This window comes from Bos grunniens, chromosome 2 (genome assembly GCF_055505025.1).
Source record: "Bos grunniens cultivar Pamir isolate PY7600 chromosome 2, Bosgru_T2T1.0, whole genome shotgun sequence".
Taxonomy (NCBI): domain Eukaryota; kingdom Metazoa; phylum Chordata; class Mammalia; order Artiodactyla; family Bovidae; genus Bos; species Bos grunniens.
Window position 1 is genome coordinate 109,258,785 of NC_141166.1, and position 25,641 is coordinate 109,284,425.

General features: G+C 41.2%; 1 protein-coding gene across 4 annotated transcripts in view; it reads left to right on the plus strand.

Moving 5' to 3' along the window:
• CERS6 (ceramide synthase 6) overlaps nucleotides 1-25,641 on the plus strand; it is a 356,329-nt gene that overhangs the window by 81,614 nt on the left and 249,074 nt on the right. For all 4 annotated transcript variants that reach the window (XM_086356509.1, XM_086356487.1, XM_086356493.1 and 1 more), the window contains exon 2: nucleotides 21,591-21,696. In XM_086356509.1, coding sequence (XP_086212635.1) covers nucleotides 21,591-21,696 — 106 coding nt within the window. The remainder of the gene's footprint in view (nucleotides 1-21,590; nucleotides 21,697-25,641) is intronic.

Here is a 25,641-nt window from a genome sequence, read left to right on the forward strand (position 1 = left end):
AATGAGAACAATGCCAAAGAAGTGGTAATACAGTAGTATTAATGGAAGATTTGAAGAGAGGTATATAGGTTCAAGAAAAACTTGGGGAAGATAGCCTTTGAGATGAACACTGAAGTTTTCGACAGATGTAGATGGGCAGCCAAATGGCCTTGGGTATCTAGCAAGTGTCCCAGAAGAGTAGGACTTCCCAGGTGGCTCAATGGTAAAGAATCTGCCTGCCAGCACAGGAGACACAGGCAGAGGAAATGGCAACCCACTCCAGTATTCTTGCCTGGAGAATCGCATGGACAGAGGAGCCTGGCAGGCTACAGTCCATGGGGTCACAGGGAGTCGGACACAACTGAGCGACTGAACAGCAGCAACATCCCAGAGGAATAACCATGGTTAATCATGCAGAGCATTTGAAGCCCAAACATATCAAGGTGGTTGTTGAATTACTGCATTAGCAGCAGGTGAATGAAAGTGCAACTTAATGTATCCTGAATGGCTGCATGTTATTTTCCAGGTTCAAAGCTGATAGCTGCCTTCCTTGGTGCATGCTTAGTCACTCAGTCGTGTCTGACTCTTTGTGATCCTATGGACTATAGAGCCTGCCAGGCTCCTCTGTCCGTCGCATTCTCCAGGCAAGAGAATGGAGTGGTTTGCCATGCCCTCCTCTGGGGGATCTTCCCCGCTCAGGGGTCCAACCCACGTCTCTTATATCTCCTGAATCGGGAGGTGGGTTCCTTACTACTAGCACTAACTGGAAAGCCCACCTTCCTTGGTGGACACGGTCATGTCTCTCCCCTCTGTGCTCTACTCATTCATGGGCCACCTTGGACTGCATTGAAAATTGAGCTCATGTGTATTTCTTTCTCTTTTTGTATTTTTAAAAACATTTATTTATTTATGGCTATGCTGGGTCTTTGTTGCTGAGCATGGACTTTCTCTCATTATGGCAAGCGGGTACTACTCCCTAGCTTCAGTGCACGGGCTTCTCATTACACTGGTCTCCATTGTGGAACACAGGCTCCAGGTGTGTGGGCTTTAGTAGTTGTGACGCATGGGCTTGACTGTGTCACAGGATATGGAATCTTCCTGGACCAGGAATCAAACCCTTGTCTCCTGCATTGGCAGGTGGATTCTTAACCACTGGACTGCCAGGGAAGTTCTTTTTTAAAATTTTTGTTGGAGTGTAGTTGATTTACAATGTTGTGTTAGTTTCAGGTAAAATGAATCAAATTGTATATATACATATATCCACGCTTTTTCATGACGGTTTCTGAGGTCTGTTATTTATAATCTGTGGGTTCAGGTGGTATTTTTTTTACTTGATTTTTTTTTATATTGAAGTATAGTTGATTTACAATGTTGTGTTTTCAGATGTATAACAAAGTGATTCAGTTGTACATGTATTTATTCTTTTTCAGATTCTTTTCCCTTATAGGTTATTACAAAATAAGCAGGTAGTATTTTTTAAGGAAGTCCCAGAGAACCTCAAGTCCAGGCCTAACTTTCTTAATGTGATATGATAATATCATGCAGTTTAATAAAATGTGATGGGATTATGATGCTGATGATTTATGTTAGTTTGCAAGCAGACCCAACCAGTCCATCCTAAAGGAGATCAGTCCTGGGTGTTCACTGGAAGGACTGATGCTGAAGCTGAAACTCCCAATACTTTGGCCACCTTATGCGAAGAGTTGACACATTGGAAAAGACCCTGATGCTGGGAGGGATTGAGCGCAGGAGGAGAAGGGGACGACAGAGGATGAGATGGCTGGATGGCATCACCGACTCGATGGACATGAGTTTGGGTTGATTCCAGGAGTTGGTGATGGACAAGGAGGCCTGGCGTGCTGCGATTCATGGGGTTGCAAAGAGTCAGACACGACTGAGCGACTTAAATGACTGACTGACATGATGTTTAGTAAACCATACTCAGTTTTTGGTATAGTTAGCACAGCCATTGAGTTAATTTTTCTGAATGGAAAGAAGTTAGTGAAAAGAAATGGTGATTGTAAAAGAAATAGTCTTCTTTAATACCTCCATCCAGATTGCCCAACACCACTCCATACTGTGGTCAAACGAAAGCAAGACTGGAGACTCAGTGGAGGGAATTGAGAGACCCAAGTGACCTCTCAAAAAATGGTATTTGTAGAAGGAAAAATCCCATGGAGTGAAAAGACTAAAAAAATATTGTTAATACAGCACTCAGGGAATTGGATTGATCATAATGCTGGTGAATGAGGGGGGCTGCCAAAAACTTAGTGTTAAAGTAACTCCTGATTGTTTATGTTTCATTCTAGAATGAGAAAGATGACAATTTTACTCTTCTCTGAGTTAGTATGAGATTTTCTGTATGGTGTTTTATATATATGGTGTTTATATATATATATATATGACATGTAAACATATATATGACATGTCATATATGATATAAGTATATATATGTATATGTTGTTGTTTAACCACTAAATCATGTCCTATTCTTTGTGACCCCATGGACTGCAGCCTGCCAGGCCCCTCTGTCCATGGGATTTCCCAGACAAGAATACTGGAGTGGGTTGCCATTTCTTACTCCAGGGGATCTTTCCGACCCAGTGATCAAACTCACGTCTCCTTCATTGGCAGGTGGATTCTTTGTCACCGAGCCACCAAGGAAGTCCATATATATATATATGATATATATAGAGAGATAATATATAATTGTATATTTGTATTCATAATTTTTCTATATATAGGACTTATTTTTATTATAGTTCTAGTGCCCTCATCACACCCAACAAAATCAATTGTAGTGTTTTTATATAATAGTAACATTTTATTATATTTATATATATAGTATATAACCAAGGTATATCTGTGTATCTGTCTTTGTCTCTCTGTATGTAGACATTTTGCCTATAGAAAAGAAGACTTCATAGCTGGTTTTGAATGTTGTGGGATTTCTATGTGGAAGAAAGTTTGAAATTTGTTGTCTTTGTTGCTTTTGGTAGGGATGGCCCAATTGGTAGTTACAGGGAGACATTTGGGTTCATTTCTAGGGAAGAATCTTCTGAGAGTGCTGCCCCTAGGTAAAATGGACAGCTGTGGGTGCACGAGGATTCCTTCATGTCTGAAGACCAGTCTGTCCATATCTAAGCTGACGCAGTGGTTCTCAGGCTTCAGCATACATCAGAATACCTGGAGGGCTTGTTCAAACCCAGACTGCTAGACCCCACCTTCAGAGTTATTGATTTAGTAGGGCTGGGGTGACGGGGCAGCATTTACATTCCTCGCAACTTCTCAGGTGATGTGCATGCGGCACATCTGAGGACCACAACGTGCGAGGCACTGGGGTGAAACGTACTTATCAAATAAGGAATCATTCGAACCGTTTCTTAAAATACAGGTTCTGATTCAGTTGGTTTGGACCTGGGCCTGAGGTTCTGCCTTTTTTGCATTTCCCAGGTGATCAGTGCTTCTGGCCCATGGTGCACGAGTAGCAGGACCAAGAACCCATCAGGGATGAGGCGGCCTGAGGAAACTTAAACATCCCGTGGGTAGTAGTCAGGAGATAACTCTGAGCTTCTGTGAAATAATTTTATTTTGTGAATCCCCAAAGGGGACACACAAAAAGTTGACTTTTGCTTAAAAATGTTTTTTTTAATGATAAAATACTCTTTTGTTACAATTATCACACCCTAATTACTAATATTTTATGACCCTTCTCTGCAGGTCTTTAAATAGGAACTCATTTAACTCACTCTATAAGCTTTTGCCCTTCAGGAAAATGCATTATTGATTGAATCCACCACTGAGCTTTAAATGGAAGTGACCTTCATGTTCTTTTATTTAATTGAGCTCTAATGTTTACTTGCAGATTTGGTTATTTCTCATAAATGGTCCCTTCGAAGAATTTTCAGGATTTAATACAATTATGTCCACTCATTGTGCTTTCTAATGATACCACTGGGGTTGTGGCCGTGAAGGGATTACAGTACATCAAGAGATTTCTAATCTTTTTTTTGAAAATGACATGGATCTATGTCTATTGCTTGGATAAGCAAGGTTACATTAAGAAAATGAAATATCTCTCATGACGAAATTCATATTTCCCAATCAAGAACAAAGTGTGTATTTTATTCTATTTTCTTGTGTTTACTTTGTGTGGGTAAGCTGTGTTTTGCCTTTGCTGCGTTCAAAGTTGTCTCTCCACCTCTTACTGAACTTTGATTCTAATCTTGTGAGCTTACATTGCTTTTAAGGTTTAGGTTTTCTGGCATTAAGTGGATATTCTTATAGAATCACACTCAGTTCTTAGACCAACTGGAAGTATAAGATGAAGATCTCAGAAAAGAAAAGCTGATTATTAATAGCTCTTTAACCTTTTGATATGTTCTTTTTCTCATACAAATTGAAGGAAACCAGCATTTACCTCAGAGAAGGTGATGGCACCCCACTCCAGTACTCTTGCCTAGAAAATCCCATGGACAGAGGGGCCTGGTGGGCTGCAATCCACGGGGTTGCTAGGAGTCGGACACGACTGAGCGGCTTCACTTTCACTTTTCACTTTCATGCATTGGAGAAGGAAATGGCAACCCACTCCAGTGTTCTTGCCTGGAGAATCCCAGGGACGGGGGAGCCTGGTGGGCTGCCGTCTCTGGGGTCGCACAGAGTCGGACACGACTGAAGCGACTTAGCAGCAGCAGCAGCAGCATTTACCTGCTTTATGTGCCAGGCCCTTGACATCACTGTTGCATTTAATTCTTATGGCCCAGGAGGTATAATCACATCACAGGGAAACTGGCTCAGGGTGGTGAAATGATGAAGCTAGTATTCCCACAGTTAGTAAGTGGTCAAATCAGGATTCAAACCTATAACAGCCTATCTCTGAAGCCACTTAGCTTCTTATATGATGAGGCTTCCTAATATAAACAGTGGATTCTTTGGAATGCAGATGTTCCCACATTGTGTATTCATGGCGTGATAGTAGAGGGCTGTGTGGGAGAGGGAGAAAATAAGTGTCCTGACCAATTAGCATCTCTTTAGTTTCTTGTCTAGCGGGCAGCAACAAACTCTCTTCAGCTGTGCTACAAAAATCTAATGAAGGTAGATGCCCAGTTGGCAGGAGCATCCTCAGACTAGAGACTTCGAATATGTGAGAACACTCTGTGCTGATTATTGAACCATCATTTCTCAGCTATAAACCCATCCTTCTCATTTTGTCTGTGACCTTGGGGCTGATGCTTTAAAAAACAGGTTGCTCCTTTGCTAGCTCTTTCCTTGGAGTTTTTGCTAATGTGGGGCGTTAGAGGAGCCTGCATGGCTGGAGGAGAGACGCTGGAGGAGGCAGACCAGACCTGCTTATCCCGTTAACTTCCTTTCCTGAAAATGTCACCTCAGCAGCAGAGGTGGTTTGTTTTCAGCAATTGATTTTGGTTTATTTAGCCATCTCCACCCCTGGCCCCTGTATTCCTAGAATCAGCTGTGTTACAACCCCCTCAGAGGCACCATCCCCAGTTAGGGCTTCCCCTTCCTTAGGGGTCTGGGTCTAGATTTTTGGGGTCCCTCCCTAATCTCCACTCTCCCTTCTTTCCACAGGAAGCTCCTGCTTCCTCCGTGACATCTCAGGATCACTTTTGTGCCTTTCAGTTCTCTTATACCAATTTAAGTCATGGCTCAGAGGGTAAAGCATCTGTCTGCAATGCAGGAGACCCGGGTTCGATTCCTGGGTTGGGAAGATCCCCTGGAGAAGGAAATGGCAACCCACTCCAGTACCCTTGCCTGGAGAATCCCATGGATGGAGAAGCTTGGTAGGCTACAGTTGATGAGGTTGCAAAGAGCAGACATGACTGAGCAATTCCACTCGCTTCTCTTATATTATATTCTCTCTGTTAAAATAACCTGTGGGTTTTATTTTCCTGACTAGGTCTTTGTGGACACACACTCTCAGAGAGAACTCCTAACCTGTGCCGAAGTGTGGTGTGAACACACACTGCCCACTGCTGACCTGAGAGAGTTGGGCAAAAGTTGCAGCACAGCTTGAGGGATTTGCAGACAAATTTGTTAAGTTCACATCCCACCCTACCCTCACAGTTCCATCTTGGACAGCATGTTAAATATGAGAAAGGAATAGGAAAAGGCAGCCAAATTATAGAAGCTGTCTATCCTAGAATCTGATTTGGCTCTAGGTTTGGGGACAACATTCTTTCTGGACAACACTCGGTTTTCTCACCTATAAATCTTTGATAATGCTCATTACGGAGTCAAGTGAAGTTAGGAAAGCAAGAGTATTCATAAAAAGTATGAGGCCTTGGATGAAAGTAAGCTGTTATAATGATGAAGTAAATACTGTCGTGCTGTCGTTACACCTGATCTCTGCCTATGGGAAGGTGTCTGCTGCAGCTGTAGGCATCTTTGAGCGATACTGCAATGGGGGCTTGTGAGGGGTGACGGAGATTAGTCGCCGAGGACCTGCTGTGACCTAGCACTGTGATCAGTGCACCAGGTACATTATCATTCCGCTTCTACCATTTTATAGACAGAACTGATTTTGCTGATGTCAGCTTTCTTAATTATTCTCCATTCTTGTCGATTGTAGGGTGCTGTCCATACTGATTTTTTCACAGTCTTCTTTGCTCATGAGAGAAACACATGATAGGTGGTTGGTGTTAAAATTGGTGTTATGCGATCAAATTCTTCTGGGGAGGGGATTCTGGCATACTGGTTGATCATGAGCTTAAATGAAAACCTTTATGAAACTCTCCTTCACTCTGTTTTGAAATTCAGTAAAGTTGTCGTGTAATTGGTAATTCACCATTAAGCTCAAGGGCACAATCTTCATTTACCTCTACACATACTCCGAAGTCTTCGGTGGTAGACCGGGAGTGAAATAAAACCAGGCGTGGTTCATTGATGACCAAATCTTGTGCTTTTGTGGACAGTCCTTGTGGTCCTGGTATCTGGGCCAAAAAAAATGTTCCAAGACGTGTGAGCCTGTGTAACCAACTAAAGACAGTCGGAAATACTGGAGAGTACAGTTTTGGGAATAGAATAAGAAGGATTTGTATTGAATGCACCTCTCTCTCCTCAATTTCTAGTTCAAGTCACTGAAACATTGAATTCTTTTCCTCTTTGGTAAAACAGTGATGATAAAATCTGCTTGCATATCCCTTGGAGGTATTTTGAAGACTGACTGAGATGCAGTGTGAAAGCGCTTGGTGAATTACGAGGCAACTGGCAAATGTAAAGAATTAAAGGATTACGGGGAGGCTTGGAACTCTCCCAGACCTAACATTTAGCTTTAGGGCCAGTTTCGAGCCGAATCTACTATTAATAAGGTCCTGTAAGACAATCTGTCAGCAGACCTTGAAGACCCGGCTTCCTGTATCTCTGCCCTCCTCAGCTGGTCACACGAGGGGTGAGTGATCAGGGATGCCTAGACCTCATCACAGAGCGAGGGTGAAGACGGTGACCAGGAAGGTGAAAGAGTGCCGAGAGGTACAGTTAAAGGGAACTGCAGCATTCTGGCAGAGCTCCTGATGTGTGCTATATGTCAAAAGTTGACGGAATGTGCTGGAAGCAGTAGTTAGAGATGGAGTTGCCCAAATTGCAGTCAGTAAGTTAAAAGAGGCGTAGCCGACAGAGTGACAGATTCTGTGAAGGCACCGTTGTATCCCTCAGTGAGAGCTCCGGATGGTATCATTCTCAATATGCGAAGGAGAGCAGGTTGACAATAAAGCCTTCCTGATACAGGTATGCTATTCCCCAAGGATTCACTGACCATCGTGGTAATTTTATAAGCATCATAATGTTGTGAAAATAGCTTCTTCCTAGTGGTAATATTTTGGAGAAGGCAATGGCACCCCACTCCAGTACTCTTGCCTCGAAAATCCCATGGATGGAGGAGCCTGGTGGGCTGCAGTCCATGGGGTCGCTAGGAGTCAGACACGACTGAGCGACTTCACTTTCACTTTTCACTTTCATACATTGGAGAAGGAAATGGCAACCCACTCCAGTATTCTTGCCTGGAGAATCCCAGGGACGGGGGAGCCTGTTGGGCTGCCATCTATGGGGTCGCACAGAGTGGGTCACGACTGAAGCAACTTAGCAGCAGCAGCAGCAGTGGTAATATTTTAAAGACTTTCCTCACTACAAAGATATTTTTGTATATATTCAGTAAATATACACTGTACAGGTTTTCCTTCTTATAAATATCTTTAATGCCCTTTGCATCTTATTTTATGTAAAACACAGGGGCATATTTTTCATTGTTTAAGAGAAAGACACAGTTTCTTTGAATTTTATGAACTTCATCTTTAATGGCTAGGTTGTATTTTTCTTGAGTAGTTGAACTCATGGTGAAATATCTGAAGTCTAGAGTTTTTGTTATTTATTTTTTCAGAATCCTGGAAATACATGGCAAGTGGAGGCAATTTTGACATTTCTCAAGGCAGCTTGGGCTTTCCAAGAATCTCAGCTCTCAGCTGATGGCACTCAGCCTTTCTAGCCTCTGATTTGCACCCCTGAAGAGATTGGAGTTGGCTAGACTGACAGGTCTCTTCTACTAAAGCTACTTCTGATTTAGCTGTATTTTTCAGAAAGCCTCTTCTGAATTGTTTTTAACAATAGCAACAATAACACCAAAGTCTCCACCCATGATTATTTATTAATAAAAGCAGCTATTGTCTAAGGGTCTCCTCCACTCTCTTAAGAGAAGAATAAAGTTAGATTCAGAAAATTATCCTTAAAATACTTAAAAAATGAACATTTAAACGTAAGCTAGAGAAAGATGGATGAAGAAAGGTTTATGGGGTCCACGCTGTTTATTCTTGAAGAGGAATGCAGGATGACTTAATCAGTGTTTTCAAAGTATTATACCACTTCTCCGGAGGGCTGAGAAATGGGGAAATGGGTTTATATTTCAGCTGGAAAGAATGATGCAGGAAGAACACTTTAAGTCAAACGTGATGAAAAACTAAGATAAGATACCAAGGGGAGTGTTTTTTTCTACTTTTAAAATTTTGAAATAATTACAGAGACACAGGAAATTGCAGAGAAATGTACAGGGAGATTTCATGTTCGAAGAAAGTTTTTGAATGATCTCTTTAGAGAGAAAGTTCTGCTTGAAAAAAGGAAGCTGGACCAGGTGACATAGTAAGCTCAAATGTTCTTTCCATGATTCTTTCCTGAATTTTTGCCATCCTTCTGTTTTTTTCCAAAACAAGTTTCCCACTCCACCTTACTATCCAGCCCAGACAAGAAGTCCTCCTAATGTGTGGAATGTGTGCTTCTTACAATGAAAATTTAAAACTAGCTAGCCCTTAATGAATATTTTCCAAATGTTGAACACTGTGGTGTGAGGTTTATACCTATTCTGTCAATCCTCACACACATTCTGCAAAGTAGATTTTACTTTCTTCATTTTTAAGTGTGATAACTAGGGTTTAGAAATGTTAAAGAGCTCTCCAACATTCTGAGCTCAGAACAGATTCACTTGGGATATGGGTTTGCTCTAAAGAAATCTTCCTTTCTACTCTATGAGTCTACCTGGAAAAAAAAATCACATTTTCTTTTCCTGAGGAGAGTTGTCTTCTGTCTGCCTGCTGTTCTGCTTGCCATCTTCCCCTAGCTCTATCCCTTTCCAATTGGTCTCAAGATGATGATAATTTGGAAATATTCCCCAACATAAACAGAATGTAATTATGATTTTTATTATATAGATAAAGAAATAGAGAAGTTCTGTGGAGTTGCCAGGCACAGGCAGAAGCAATTATTTTCTGGAGGCATCTCAAAACCCTCTTGGCATCTTTAGTTAATGTTGGTAACATTTTTCTTGAAGTGATTTTGTGCCATTTTGTATCTTCTGCTGTGCCCATTGACTTGAACTTCACCCTTTTCTCTACTTGATAAGGTCCTGAAATAGCATTTTTATTTTTATTCCACCTACTGTGCTTTTCCTTGTCTAAGTCTCAGTGGAGACCCTTGCTTGAAGAGCTCCATGGAATTAGCTGAATTGCACCTGTCTTAGGGCTTTTCATCTTCTGTTTTGGTGTCACTGAGGTTTTGAGTCTTACCTGACATAGAGACCATCCAGTTCATCTCTATTTTTAAAGATACTTATTTTTTATTTTTGGTATTAAAAGTTTGAGCTCTCATTTTAGGTGTCCAAAAAACATAGACAAGCATAAAAAAGAATGTTAAAGTAAGCCACAATCCTATAATCTGGCAGTAGTATATCTTCAACTTCTTTTATGTGTTAGAAATTTATATGAGGGCTTCCCTGGTGGCTCAGATGGTAAAGAATCTGCCTGCAATGCAGGAGACCTGGGTTCGATCCCTGGGTCAGGGAGATGCCCTGAAGATGAAAATGGCAACCCACTCCAGTATGCTTGCTTGCAGAATTCCATGGGCAGAGGAGCCTGGTGGGCTACAGTTCGTGGGGTCACAAAGAGTTGGACAGGACTGAAGTGACTTAGCACACACGCATGCAGTCAGGACTTACCTGGTGGTTCAGTGACTGGGAGTCCGCCTGCCAATGCAGGGCACACCAGAGTGATCCCTGGTCTGGGAAGATCCCACATGCCTCGGGGTAACTGGGCCCCATGTGCCACAACTACTGAGCCTGCTTGCCTAGAGCCCCTGCTCAATAAGAAGAAAAACCACCAGCAGTGAGCAGCCCCAGCTTGCTACAATAGAGAAAGCAGGCACATAATAATGAAGACCCAGCACAGTCATAGATAAATAAATAAATAGCTTAACCTTTAAAAAAAAAAAAAAAAGGAGCTTTGATGGGCATTTGGAAAAAAGAGAGCTTGATCATCTTTTCATCTGCTTATTGATTATTGTTGCTTATTTCTGTGAACTACTCATTTATATCCTCTCTGCAGTCTTTACTAAATTTCCATGAGCAGTTTATTGGCATTCTTTTTCTCCAAATCCTCAATTATAATTCAAATTATCAGGCCCAGCCTTCAGAGTATGGACATTTATTTATTTAGTCTTACCAACCATATGATTCCATGAGTCTTATGACTTTATTTGGTGTCTGTATGTTGATGACACCAAATTTGTATTTCTAACCCAGACCTCTCCTGAACCCCAGACTACTTTATCCAACTGCCTACTTGGTATTTCCACCTATAAGCCTAATAGCCTAACCTCACATTTACTACCCTCAGGCTAACTCTGTCCTTCCAGGGGCTCAGGCCAAAGACCTGCCGGGAGCATTTTATTCCTCTCTCATCCCATGTTCAGTCCAGTGCACGCTGGGGGCCCAGCCTTCAAGACAGCGTCTGAACTTGACCACGTCTCACCGCCTCTGTCGTCACCACTCCCTTTGAACCACCGTTATCTCTTGCCAGGATAACCGGAGCGACCGTCCCCTGCACCCCACCCTCAGTTGGCTTGGCTGCTCCCATTCTTGCTCCCCTTCAGTCTGTTCTCAAGAAAGCAGCCAGTGATTCCGTTTAAATATAAATCAGTCATTTAGGTTTTCTTCTCAGAGTCCTGCAGTGGCTTCCTGCCTCACTCTAGATGAAAACCAGAGTCCTTCAAATAGCTCACAAGATGTAGTGATGTGGCGGCCTGCTACTCTGACCCCATCTTTCTCCTCTTGCTCTGATGAATACTGCTCTAGCCTCATTCCGCCTGCAATGCAGGAGATATGGGTTTGATCCCTGGAAGATCTCTTGGAGAAGGAAGTGGCAGCCCACTCCAGTATTCTTGCCTGGAGAATCTCATGGACAGAGGAGCCTGGTGGGTTTCCCCGTGGGGTGGGGGGGACCCATGGGGTTTCAAGGAGACAGACAGGACTCAGTGACTAAACAACAAAGCCTCACTGGCTCTCTCGATGTTTCTTCCAAATCTAAGGTGTCCTCCTTCCTCGGAGCCTTTGCCCTTAGCTGCTGCTCTTTCCAGAATGTTCTTCTACTTCCCTTCCTGCGTGATTTCCTTATCTTCTTAGGAATAGGTTCACTTTCTCAGGAGTCTTCCCTGACCAGTCCATTGAAAATTGCAACCCCACCTCATCCTTCTTAGCAGGCTTTATTTTTCCCTATAGTACTTTTCACTATCTTGCATCACATGCACCACTTTATTTTTCATCTCCCTTCTTTCCAGCTAGAACATGAACTCCATAAAAGTAGGGAATTTTGTTCACTGTTGTGTCCCCAACACTTAAAGCAAGGCTCACGCATCATAGGTATTAAATGAGTCATTTGTTAGTGAATCATTAAGCTGTTTACCATTTTCCTATTATAAAATGATGGTGCATGAAAATTTTTCCATTTATGGCTCTTTTTCTTTGTTTGACAGATTTCCCAAGATAAATATCTAAGTGAGATTTCTGAGTTTAGGTGTATGACTACTTCACATTATTTTAACAGTGCCTTTTTAATCAACTTTTATTATTTTAGGGAAAAGAGAAAATGTTTTTATTAATAGATTTTGTTATGATTGACCAGGTCTAAATCTTGTCTAAATTATTTGTATTAAGATCTTAAGCAGATCCTTTAAATTCTTTAGATTTATTTTATAATTCTGTAAAATGGGATTAAAGAAGGGTTGTAGTTGAACTTAAAAAAGAATAAAACATCGCAAAGCATTTGACACTTAGTAAGTGCTTTATTGACTATGCCAAAGCCTTTGACTGTGTGGAAGGCAGTCACAACAAATTGGAAAATTCTGAAAGAGATGGGAATACCAGACCACCTGACCTGCCTCTTGAGAAATCTATATGCAGGTCAGGAAGCAACAGTTAGAACTGGACATGGAACAACAGACTGGTTCCAAATAGGAAAAGGAGTACGTCAAGGCTGTATATTGTCACCCTGCTTATTTAATTTATATGCAGAGTACATCATGAGAAACGCTGGGCTGGAAGAAGCACAAGCTGGAATCAAGATTGCCAGGAGAAATATCAATAACCTCAGATATGCAGATGACACCACCCTTATGGCAGAAAGTGAAGAGGAACTCAAAAGCCTCTTGATGAAAGTGAAAGAGGAGAGGGAAAAAGTTGGCTTAAAGCTCAATATTCAGAAAAGTAAGATCATGGCATCTGGTCCCATCACTTCATGGGAGATAGATGGGGAAACAGTGGAAACAGTGTCAGACTTTATTTTTCTGGGCTCCAAAATTACTGCAGATGGTGACTGCAGCCATGAAATTAAAAGTCGCTTACTCCTTGGAAGGAAAGTTATGACCAACCTAGATAGCATATTCAAAAGCAGAGACATTACTTTGCCAACAAAGGTTCGTCTAGTCAAGGCTATGGTTTTTCCAGTGGTCATGTATGGATGTGAGAGTTGGATTGTGAAGACAGCTGAGCGCTGAAGAATTGATGGTTTTGAACTGTGGTGTTGGAGAAGACTCTTGAGAGTCCCTTGGACTGCAAGGAGATCCAACCAGTCCATTCTAAATGAGACCAGTTCTGGGTGTTCGTTAGAAGGACTAATGCTGAGGCTGAAACTCCAATACTTTGGCCACCTCATGCGAAGAGTTGACTCATTGGAAAAGACCCTGATGCTGGGAGGGATTGGGGGCAGGAGGAGAAGGGGACAACAGAGGATAAGATGGTTGGATGGCATCACCGACTCGATGCACATGAGTTTGGGTGAACTCCGGGAGTTGGTGATGGACAGGGAGGCCTGGCGTGCTGCGATTCATGGGGTCTCAAAGAGTTGGACACGACTGAGCGACTGAACTGAACTGAACTGAAGTGTTGATAAATATCAATCTCCTCCTGACCTTCTTCCCATAAATGTTTTCTTGTAGCATCTTTGTGTTAGAATTGTACAATACACAGTTCCACACATACACCTACTTACCCAGGCACATGAACCTATGTGTAGCTAAACACGCATTCAGGTCACTTTCAATATCCAGTCTATACTGTTCTCATACGTTTTACATTTGTAATGCTTTCTGGTGAATGTTGGAGTCTGTGGAGGTGCTTGTGGCTAAGCAATGAATTAAATCAATCACCCCTCTTCATATTTTTTCCCCCTTGGATGTTCATAGTTAGGTTTCTTTCCAGCACTGTCTGGGATGGGACGTATGTTATTTCTCATAATTGTGTGTATTTAATCTGTTACTAATTGGTCATAATTACTTTCAGAGATCTTCCGAGTAGTTTTATATTTACCATTTCTGATGGTCTTCATTTTTTCTTGAGATCTAAGCTTCCCTCTGGTTTTGCTTCCTTTCAGCCTAAAGAAGTCCCTCTAGTATTCTTGAAGTGGGGATCTGATGGCAGACAAATTCCCTTCATTTTCCTGTCACTTTTATTCTTTGAAGAAAAATTTTGCTGGATGTAGAATTTTGGGATGATAACTTTTTTTCATTTTGTTTTTGCTTCAGCACTTTAGAGATATTGTTTCACTGTCATTAAACCTCCATCATGTCTGATGAGAAGTCCTTTGTTTTTCAAATTATTTTTCCCTGTATACAATGTGCCATTTTCTCTAGTGAGTTTCAGTATTTCCCCTTATCTTTGGTTTTCATCAGTTTGACTGTGATTTTGTCTGTATCTTCTTTTTTTTTTTTTTTTTGGAATTTACCTCTTTTGGGGATTCTTGAACTTCCCAAACTGTATGTTTATGTCTTTTATCGGATTTGAGAAATACATTTCTTTCTATTATTTCTTCTGATACCTTCTTCTTCTCCAGTCTTTCTCCTTTTTTCCTGGAACTCCAACTACCCATATGTTAGCCTTTTTAAAATTGTTCTACAAGTCCTCAATGTCTGTTTCTTTACTTTGTCACTTTTTTTCTTGCCTTTTCTCAGATTGCATTATTTCCATTGCCCTATCTTCAAGTTCACTGAATCTCTTTGTGTGTCTTTCCCCTAAAATTGGGTCATGTTTTCCTTGCTTTCCATCAACATATTAGATTGTATCTGGATATTCTTAGAGTTATATTGAAGAGATTCTGGATTTTTTTTTTTTTTTTACATTGCTGTGAAGAGTGTTGAGATGTTTTGTGTTAACAAACAATTTACTCAGTTAGGTTCAAACTGTAGCCTGTCGGGCCCTCAGTGGACCATGGCTTCAGTCTTTATTCAGTTCTTTAAACCTTAGCTCCTACTTGCTTTCAGCTTACCTTGTACATACATGGCTTGTGGTCAGCCAGAATCATGCTTCGTTATTAAGCCGAATTAGGGGTTGGCTTCTCTGTCTTCTTTCTTTTGTGGTTCCTTGGCCAGTCTCTGATTTCCCCAGGCTCCTTCCCTAGTACCCACAGTTAGACAGAGAGTGTATTTTCCTGTCAAAGCTGTATCTGCTGCTGTGATTGATCTCAGAGTTGAGCTGCAAACCAAATATATACATAAATAAATAAACAGGAGCTTGCTGTCTGCTGGTTTCCTGCTCCAGCTTTTGACTCCCCTCCAGTCTACTTGCGTATGTTCCATCTCCAGAGCCCTCAGGTACTTGGTTTTGTTTTTAGAGGGTTGGCATGTTGTGCAGTTTTTAAAGATGAGAAATCAATTTATTGGGTGCTCATTTCCCCATATCAAAACCAGAGTGCTTCTAATTATTTTTTAAATCGAAATCTTTCCTGAGATAGTTGCAGATTCAGATGCAGTTGTAAGAAGGAATACTAAAATTATAGTATGGCATCATTGCCAGGTAATTAGCATTGATAGTCTATTGAACTTACACTGATTTCCCCAGCTGTACATTGTGTGTGTGTGTGATTTAATTTTATACACTTAAAGAATATTTATTTATTTGGGTCTTAATTGCATGCGTGGGAGCTTCACGATGTTACACGGACTCTCTAGCTGTGTCATTCAAGCTCACTAGTTGTGGCATGCAGGCTTAGTTGCTCCAAGGCTTGTGGGATCTTAGTTCCCCTACCAGGGATCAAACCTGTGTTCCCTGCATCTCAAGGTGGATTCTTAACAACTGGACAACCCAGGAAGTCCCAAAATCTATGCACTTTTTTAAAATCACATGTGTAGATTTGTGTATCTACCACCACAGCCATCCAGCTACTTTGCAAAGTGTAGGAAGTGCTAGAGTCAGTGCTCCCCACTGAAGACAATTACATAGTGTGTACGTGCTAAGTCGCTTCAGTAGTGTCTGACTCTTTCGTGACTCTGTGGATGGTAGTCTGCCAGGCTCCTCTGTCCATGTGATTCTCCAGGAAAGAATACTGGAGAGAGTTGCCATGCCCTCCTCCAGGGGATCTTCCTGACCCAGGGGTCAAACCCCTGCCTCCTGCATTGCAAGCAGATTCTCTGCCGATGAGCCACCAGGAAAGCCCCTGATTACACAGTACTAAGTGATGAGAGCCGACATGTACCCTGTAAATGTTTATTTACATTTAAAAAAATTTTTTTAATTTACTCCTTTTCTGTATTGGGAAGGTGTTTCATGCAAGAATCACTTCATTTTTGTGTATACCTTTAAGCACACTGTAGCCCGGAGCGTACCTTGGTATTCTGTGTAGAGACATTCAATTCATGTTTAAAATACAAATACATGTTGTTAAATAGAACTAAAAAGTAGGAATGTCTTCGTGTTTTCTCTGCTTTTACATTGAGACTAGTATTTTTCAAAGCTTACATCCTTGCTATATTTACTTTCAAATATGTTATTCTACATGAAAGTACTTCACAATGTTTGATCTTTTGAAGGTAGTGTTACTGCCTTTGATAAAAAAGTAATTAGGTGAGCGTTTCCTGGTAGAGGCAATCATCAAAGCTTGAAAATACATATTCCCTTTCAACTATTATATTTGTAGGTACTCTACTCCACCCTCATCTTACTCTGTTTTTCTCTCTCCTAAGACAACCCTTGTAAAAGACAGCTTTTGTGAAATTCTATTAGAGCCAGCATTGGAGGAAAAAAATCCAGCATTTCTCTAATGGACCATGGCAATAGGTGATAAAATTATAGATGTTTTGTCATTAGTTTTATTTGGTGTCTAATATGCTTTCTTATGGGGAAGGAAATGGCAGCCCACTCCAGTACTCTTGCCTAGAGAATCCCCTGGACAGAGGAGCCTGGTGGGCTGCCATCTATGGGGTCACACAGAGTCGGACACGACTGAAGCGACAAAGCGACTTAGCATGCATGCATGCGTTGGAGAAGGAAATGGCATCCCACTCCAGTATTCTTGCCTGGAGAATCCCAGGGACAAAGGAGCCTGGTGGGCTGCCATCTATGGGGTCGCACAGAGTCGGACAGGACTGAAGCAGCTTAGCAGCAGCAGCATGCTTTCTTAAAAAGATGCAGCAGTGATTCACAAATTCTTGGAGAATAAACAAATATAGTTTCTATTTTCATATAGATTTATATAAAACATATATATTGCTTTTAGGATGATAAAAATTATTTTTTCTTCTCTCATTTGGAATTTGAAATTAATGTTTTCTGCCTATCTTGTGAAATTTTTTAAATCTTGGAAATTTAATGTTTGGCTCTGTGTGCTAGGTAAGTTGAAAAGAGAATGCCTAGTGAGAGATTGGTAGAACCTACACAAGAGCTCTGTAGGGCCACTTTGACTTTATAGGGACAATGGAAATTATAGAAACAGCTTCTCGAGTTTGAGCCATCAGTCTTCTATCCTCTGAGTCCCAAATAAGGACCCTTTGTAGATGTAGGTATTTAAGGGAATTAAAATGCACAGCTCTTATGAAAAAGATAGAAAGGTCATGTGCCATTATATTTTAGCTGATTCAATCATTCATTTATTCACTCACCATCAAATATTCATTGAGTGCCCACAGTGTGCCTGGTGTTCTGTAAAAATATTTCTGGACACAGTAACTTCTTTCAAGGGATTCAAGTGGTTTGATTTATTGTACATACCCATCAGAAGCCATTTAAACCATAAGATCTTCAACCTTTAAATTGAGTTAAATTCTATTAAATTTGACTGTCATTTCTCATATCCTATCCTACAAATCCTTGGAATTTGGGACTTAGCCTGGCCAATAAACAAAGATGGGGAGCTGATGATAACATTTGCCTAAAAATTTTTAGGAAAGAAATATGACATTTTCTGCTTCCCTTCCCCTAGAGGCAGAGGATACTTGCGTCTCTCTTTCTGCAGAGTGGGGGTGGTGATATTCCTGCCTCCCCTGGTTGAGGGAGAGTATATGTGTGTGCTAGGATCAGTAGAGATGGGTGCTTTCACCTTGGTGAAAGGTTCATTGCAACCTCTATGAAAGAGACCACACACACAGGGAAGAGCAACACACACACACACACACACACACACACGCACACACCCCAACTCTCCTGTGATGGGTGTGGACATAGCATCCTGCAGGGCCATGGAGATTGACAGGGGATCTGGGAAGGTTTGGACTTGGAGAGAATACCAGGTATCAGTTCAGTTCAGTCACTCAGATGTGTCTGACTCTTTGCGACCCCATGGACTGCAGCACGCCAGGCCTCCCTGTCCATTACCATCTCCTGGATCTTGGTCAAACTCATGTCCATTGAGTTGGTGATGCCATCCAACCATCTCATATTCTGTTATCCCCTTCTCCTCCCGCCTTCAATCTTTCCCAGCTTCAGGGTTTTTTCAAATGAGTCAGTTCTTCTCATCAGGTGGCCAAAGTATCGGAGCTTCAGCTTCAGCATCAGTCCTTCCAATCAATATTCAGGACCGATTTCCTTCAGTATTGACTGGTTTGATCTGCCTGCTGCCCAACGGACTCTCAAGAGTCAGGGATGGGCTCAGAACCTTAAGGCAGTGCTGGTCTGGACCCAGTGTGGACCCGTGTCCATCAAGCTTGAGGCTTGATGATGAGGGTCACTACAATTTATTGCTCACACACTTATAAAATTATTGTGGCAGAGTATCACGCAGGAATGCTCTTGTCAGTAAAGGGGTACCATTAATAATGATGCTGGGACAACCAAGCTCTGAGGGTAAACTGAGGCAAGTGGTTATTTTACCTGCTGACCCTTGTCTTTTTTAGTTGCCTGTCTTGTTTCTGGTCTCCCCTTTTCTTGCTTGGTACATTCAAACCTTGTTGGATGCACATGGCTTGGCACAGTGTAGCTGAAGCTGTGTGGGTTGCTGGGTCCAGAGAGTCATGGTGTGTAAATGGTATGGTGTGAAACCATACACATGGCTCCCATCAAAGCTTTTAGACAAAGAGGCCATGTGACATTATGTTTTAATATATACATGTGTTTGTATAATCACACAATTTTTATTTATCTATGTAAATATTATTTCTTACATATGAGGACATTGGGCATAGAGAGATCAATTTCTGAAACTAGGTCTCTGTCGCCAGATAGTAGCAGATAATTCCCACCTATCCTTTAGACATTGTTTTAAAAGTATGTTTATAGAGAGTCATATTTATTTGATAATTTTGATTATCAAAATTTCAGAAGTTTAATGATCAAGTGATATGCCTTCTTCAAGATGCTTATTAGTTCTGGAAATGTAGAGAGTGTTTCTAAAAAAAAGTGATTTGAAGTTTAAAAAGAGGAGGAGTAAGGTGTAAAACATGGTATTGTATAAAATACTAAAAGAACCTTTTTGAATGTTTTTGTGTGTTACTGGCAAGTGACAGTAAAGGTGAGGAAGTTGCTTTTGAAGAGGTTCTACTGAGTGAATTTCTTGACTCTCCTGCTGTCTGCCTGCACACTGTTGTGGGTACACAGAGAAGGTTTGTTAGCTTGTCAGCAGCACTCACCGCAATGATGGCCACATTAAAAGCACATTTGCAGAACATAGCCAGTGGATCAGATTTCTTGCCCCCTCCTGTGTGTGCCTGGCATTGTCGTATTCACAGATAAAGTGATCAGCCTCTGCATTTAGACTCTTCACTCTTTAGAAGAAAAAAACAGATCATATTCTCCATCAAGGATGCTGACGCCAAATTCCAACAGGAAATTTGAACACAGCGTTTCAGAATTTGTAGGAATTACGAAGACAAGAGAGGGCTGGGGAGAAATCCCACAGGGAAGAGTAGAAGGAAACCATTAGAAGTGTTGATTTTGGCTTTTATACCTAGTTTTGCTATTCTACCTTTTTTAAAAAAATGAAAAACTCTTGCTGATCGCATGTCTTCCCACACCTCTTATTATGCCTTATGATGAAGAGGCACTAACCAGGAAGCAGGAAACTTTAAGGAAACAACTGGTCACTGCCCATCCATGTTTCTTTCTTTCCACTAGCTACATTCGTAGCACCACAATGACTGTTTTTAGTGAATACCCAGAGTTATTTAAAAAAAATACTACACTTCTTTTACAAAGGTGAGGGCATAGGTAACATGTTTCTCATTCTAGCAAAGGTGGTTATTCTTCCTAACTTTGTTCCAGAGAGCCCAATGAAACAGGAATTAAATTGCATTTCCTGTGTATATCTTTACTGGTTTGGGCTTGCATGTACAGTATTCCATTTTTTTGTTTGAATACATTTTTTTCCCCTTTTACTTGAAATAGGACCCAGTGGGATATTATGAGGTACCATGTATGTAAACTTTATTAGTCCCTCTTTAAAGAAAAAAAAAATTCCTCCCTTGTTTACTGTTCTTTAACTCATCCGCTTTTTTTTTGGCACACTGTGTGGCGTGCTGGGTCTTAGACCCCTGACCGGGGATTGAACCTGTGCTCCCCGCTTTGGGAGCTCAGAGTCTTAATCACTGCACCACCAGGGAATTACCCCCCACTATTCATTATTATTAAAGAAACTTCATCTAAGATTTACTCACCGTCTGTTGTGTATATTTATCAGTTGCTTTTGGCCAACATTAAATGAATTTGGGTCATACTTTCATATAATATTGTATTATTTGCATTTATAGAAAAAGTTAAATGTCACTATTGAAAAGGTGCATTGCACCTTATTTCTCGAATGTTTAGTTTAAAACAACTCAAATGCTTTTCTTATAAAAAAGGTTTTAGAGACATCATCAGACCTTTGAGGCCCCATGTCCTCTGTCTGCATGCCTCCCGTGGCTCATTCACACTTTAAACACAGCCAGAAGTGTAGCTGAGACGTCCTGTTCTTCTTGACATAGTCATTTTCTTATGATAAAAATGGTGCAGCTGATGTGTGTAATAATTTCAGACCTTTCAGCTTGGCTGGGACGTCATGTTGTTTGACACCTTTCATGACTCCTTATGAGAAAGAAGCAAATAATCGTAAAGCAAGGAATTTTAAGAAGTCATAAAAACGTGGGACCGAACATAGCACACTTGGATCACAGAGACAACATGGGCCAGGCTTTGGACTGGGGTTGATCAAAAGCATACTCTGTTAGTTAACACTTTCCTAGTAAAAATATAACGTGACTTGTAAGAAGAACATACATCATTTCAAAATCATAGTTTGTTTGGTTTATGTATCTTATACTGGTATATTTCTCATTTGTAGTCTTTCTATCTAGTCAGTCTCATTATAACTTACATATCAGGAGGGTTAAATGTTTTAAAAAGATTTCTTTTTTTACTGTCACTGCTGGGGAATTAAAGGAGAAAAAAAGTTAAATCTGCTTTATATAGGTCCTGATTTATGAGTGTTGACAGTGTCTACCCATAAAATCATATCAACATTTTATTGGGACAATTGAGGAATGGTTACCTGATAACATTAAGAACAGCTATAGAGAGAATAATGTGGTTTTTTTTTTTTTTTTTTCAGATTTGTAGCCAAACCATGTGCCATAGCCCTCAACATTCAGGCCAATGGACCACAGATTGCCCAGCCAAATGCCATCCTGGAAAAGGTCTTCACTGCAATTACAAAGGTATGATTGTCCTTTTCTGGGATATAAATTGTTACGACCACTATTCTTAGTCTGAAATCATTTACTTCCCTCTGTGTTGAGTTTGAGAACGAACATTTGACTAGCCTCATGCTTGAAAGCATGGAAAGCACACAGGCCCTGCGATAAACTGAGAAAGGGAGAAGCCAAACACACTTGGGCATGTTTGAGACCTGCGGGTTTACTCCCAACAGCGTGCGAGACGCTTGGCTGTGGAGCACAGTCTAGATGAGACAGTGAGGGCACGAATTCTATGCCTCAGTCTCACCTGATGTGACGCAGTATGTATGTCTAACGGTGGGGTGGGACTTTGTGGAGGCGACTGGGGAGAGCTGAGGAATACGATTACTGTAGCTGTGAGGAAAAGTGCTCATTTGCTTATGGAGTTGTCCATATGTTCTAGCAGCTATGATACACAGGCCTATGTGAACAAAAATGGGAGCAATGGAGGGAAAGAAGAGCAGTAATATGAAGCCAGGAAGAGCGAGGGTCCAGAGAGTTACAAAGTACAGATTGACTGTGAAGAAAATGGGGGAGGAGATGATCGCTCCGCTGAGAGTTAAAGTCCAAACCAGGCTGGAAAGAGGCGAGCAGGGGAGAGAGGGAGGATGTAGAGGAAAGATTGTCACCGACTGCCAGCTGGTCTCTCCTTCTGAACAAAAAGAGGAGGAAGAAGACGGAAGTCAGAAACCCTCAAGCTAAGGCCATGAAAATGCAAGTCACAGCATCCGAATAGCTTATTCTTACTGAAATCTCTCTCTCACTCTTTCATGGAAAAGAAAGGAGAAGCATAACAGTCTATGAGAAATATTGTGTATTTGCGTATTAAATGGTTTGTTTTCCTGCTTTCGTTTTTTTCTGGGACAATTTCTCAGGCTTCTAAGATGTGATTTGACCACGTTAAGCAAATTTTATTCCTTTTTTGGTATTTATATTGCTAACCATTTTTATTGGTTCTCTCTTGTTGTAAAATAATTAATTCAAATTTTCAAACATATTTGTTTATTTTATGGTCTACATTTCTGCCAGGATTCTCTAGGGTTTTCCCCTCTATTCTTTTAGAAATGGTATTCTTCTCAGGAAAGTGAAAGAACACACACAATGTTTTTTATATCTCTGCTAAGAAGGAGAGTAGAATAAATGGAATTTTTGTTTTGTGAGATGATTTTAGACTGCCACTTTCTAACCTGAAGGGACTCATGTGACAGAGTGTTTAAAGGAAGAAAATATTAGGGAGGAAATTGCATTTTTATTTATCAGTTTGTTGCAGCAAACACATTTTCTCCCTCTGAAATAGCAGATGTGTAGGGAGTTATAAGGGCTTCCTAGGTGGCTCATGTAAAGACTGCTTGCCAATGCAGGAGATACAGGAGATGCAAGTTTGATCCCTGGGTCAGGAAGATTTCCTGGAAGAGAAAATGGCAGCCCTCTCTAGTATTCTTGCCTAAACATTCCAATAAACAGAGGAGCCTGGCAGGCTACAGTCCATGGGGTCACAAACAGTTGGACATGACTAAGTGACTAAGCACATAGGGAGTTATAGGTTCATTTTTTCACATGTGATTACAACATATTTGTATTTACCTTGTGAACTACTCTAAATGCATAAAAATGAATTTTCTACCCAAATGTTATGCCTCCCTTTAGGAATCCTGCGGTAGATGTTTATTTCCCTTGCCTTTTGTTTATTATGGTTACTAGGGGATTTTTCTCTATAAAGGTAATGAAAGGATTTTGCAACCAGGTTGACTGCTCTGGAGGATATTTGCTTCCAGCTAATTTTAATGATCATATTCTCTTGGTTTCCAAGGTGATTCTTTTGGAAATTTCTACATGATTAAAGCAGAAGCCTCAGGTTTTGAATTAAATGCAGCCAAGGCTGGAACTGTTTTCCCCTGAATTCTTTGTAGTTTGCCAGTGTTATCTGTGATATGAGAAAGGAACAGATCTGCTGACCAGAATACAAGCAGCAGGATTTGGAGGGTTTGAACAATGATTGTCCAGCATCCTGGCCTTGACCATGGTTCCAGTTCATCTTTGAAGAAGGGCATGTTTATCATCTTTCAAGTGTGAAGGGATATCCCCTTAGAACCCTTAAAATCTATTGCATGCAGTACTTGGCTACATAATTTTTGGAGGCTAGTGCAGAACTAAAAATGCAGGGCCCTTTGTTCAAAAAGCGCAAAAAGGTGCCATTAGAGGCATAAAAAGAGAAAGCCTTTTCCTTTCTTGTGTAGTTTGTCTCTCTCTTGACCTGTCAAGAGTTTTTATTTGGTATTTAATGCCATGCCTCTTAGGCATACACATGAGGCAAGTGAAAACCCTGACAGATACCCAGGAACCCCACCCTGTGTGATTTAGTGCACGCACAGCCCACTAGCTGCTGAGTTCTGTCTCTTTCCAGCTCCTGGGGGAAGTTGATATAGGCCTCTCCCCTTTCCATAGGCCCACTGTCCCAACCCATAGTGGACAGGAGACCTGCCAGTGTACTGCATTCTCTGCTCCAAGACATACTAGGTACCTGGATTGGAGGATTGGAGTGAGCAAGAGGCTAATCCCCACCGAGTCACCCACTAAGTACCTTGGGATGCTGCTAGCCCAGGGCGCAGGTGGCTGAGACACCGTGGGGTGTGAACACCTAATCCCACCCCTTTCCATGTTTGCACCTAGGGCAGCAGTAGTCAGTCAGCAGGAGTGGGAAGGTGAAGCCTGGAGGCCCTGGGGAGCTGGAGGACAGGGAAGTAAGGTACCCAGCCTCATCTGGGGGCAGTGACGGGACTGTGTGTGAGCCAAGCAAGACTCTGAATCCCTGACATATGCTTCCCTGTCCCAGTGGACTCCTATACAAAACACCATCCCCTTAACACAATTATCAAGAATTTCAAGATGGCAACCATAGAATTTTAAACCCCAAGTGTGAGCCCTTCTGAGTCTGGATTCCAGTGTGAGTTCACTAGTCACATGCCCTGACTGAGCAGTTTTCATCTATGAAATTAGCTGATAAATGTGAACTGCTTCATAGTCTTTGGCTGTCTTTCCTGTTGAGGTAACATCTGCATGTCTTTTTCACTCATTTTTTTTCCCTCTGTAAATCTAAAATTTTATAAATATCTCAGAGAACCTACCTCTGTTGTAAAATAATTAAAAGTATTGGTTTTTGAGCAGACTTGAGTTGTGTATGAAATCTTCCCTTGGTATCTCTAATTTTCTTGAAGAGATCTCTAGTCTTTCCCATTCTGTTGTTTCCCTCTATTTCTTTGCATTGATCACTGAAGAAGGCTTTCTTATCTCTCCTTGCTATTCTTTGGAACTCTACATTCACATATTTATATCTTTCTTTTTCTCCTTTGCTTTTCGTTTCTCTTTTCACAGCTGTTTGTAAGGCCTCCCCAGACAGCCATTTTGCTTTTTTGCATTTCTTTTCCATGGGTGTGGTCTTGATCCCTGTCTCCTGTACAATGTCATGAACCTCCGTCCATAGTTCATCAGGCACTCTATCTATCAGATCTAGTCCCTTAAATCTATTTCTCACTTCCACTGTATAATCGTAAGGGATTTGATTTAGGTCATACCTGAATGGTCTAGTGGTTTTCCCTACATTCTTCAATTTAAGTCTGAATTTGGCTATAAGGAGTTCATTGTCTGAGCCACAGTCAGCTCCTGGACTTGTTTTTGCTGACTGTAGAGAGCTTCTCCATCTTTGGCTGCAAAGAATATAATCAATCTGATTTCGGTGTTGACCGTCTGGTGATGTCCGTGTGTAGAGTCTTCTCTTGTGTTGTTGGAAGAGGGTGTTTGCAGTGCATTTTCTTGGCAAAACTCTATTAGTCTTTGCCCTGCTTCATTCCGTATTCCAAGGCCAAATTTGCCTGTTACTCCAGGTGTTTCTTGACTTCCTACTTTTTCATTCCGTCTAGTCAAGGCTAT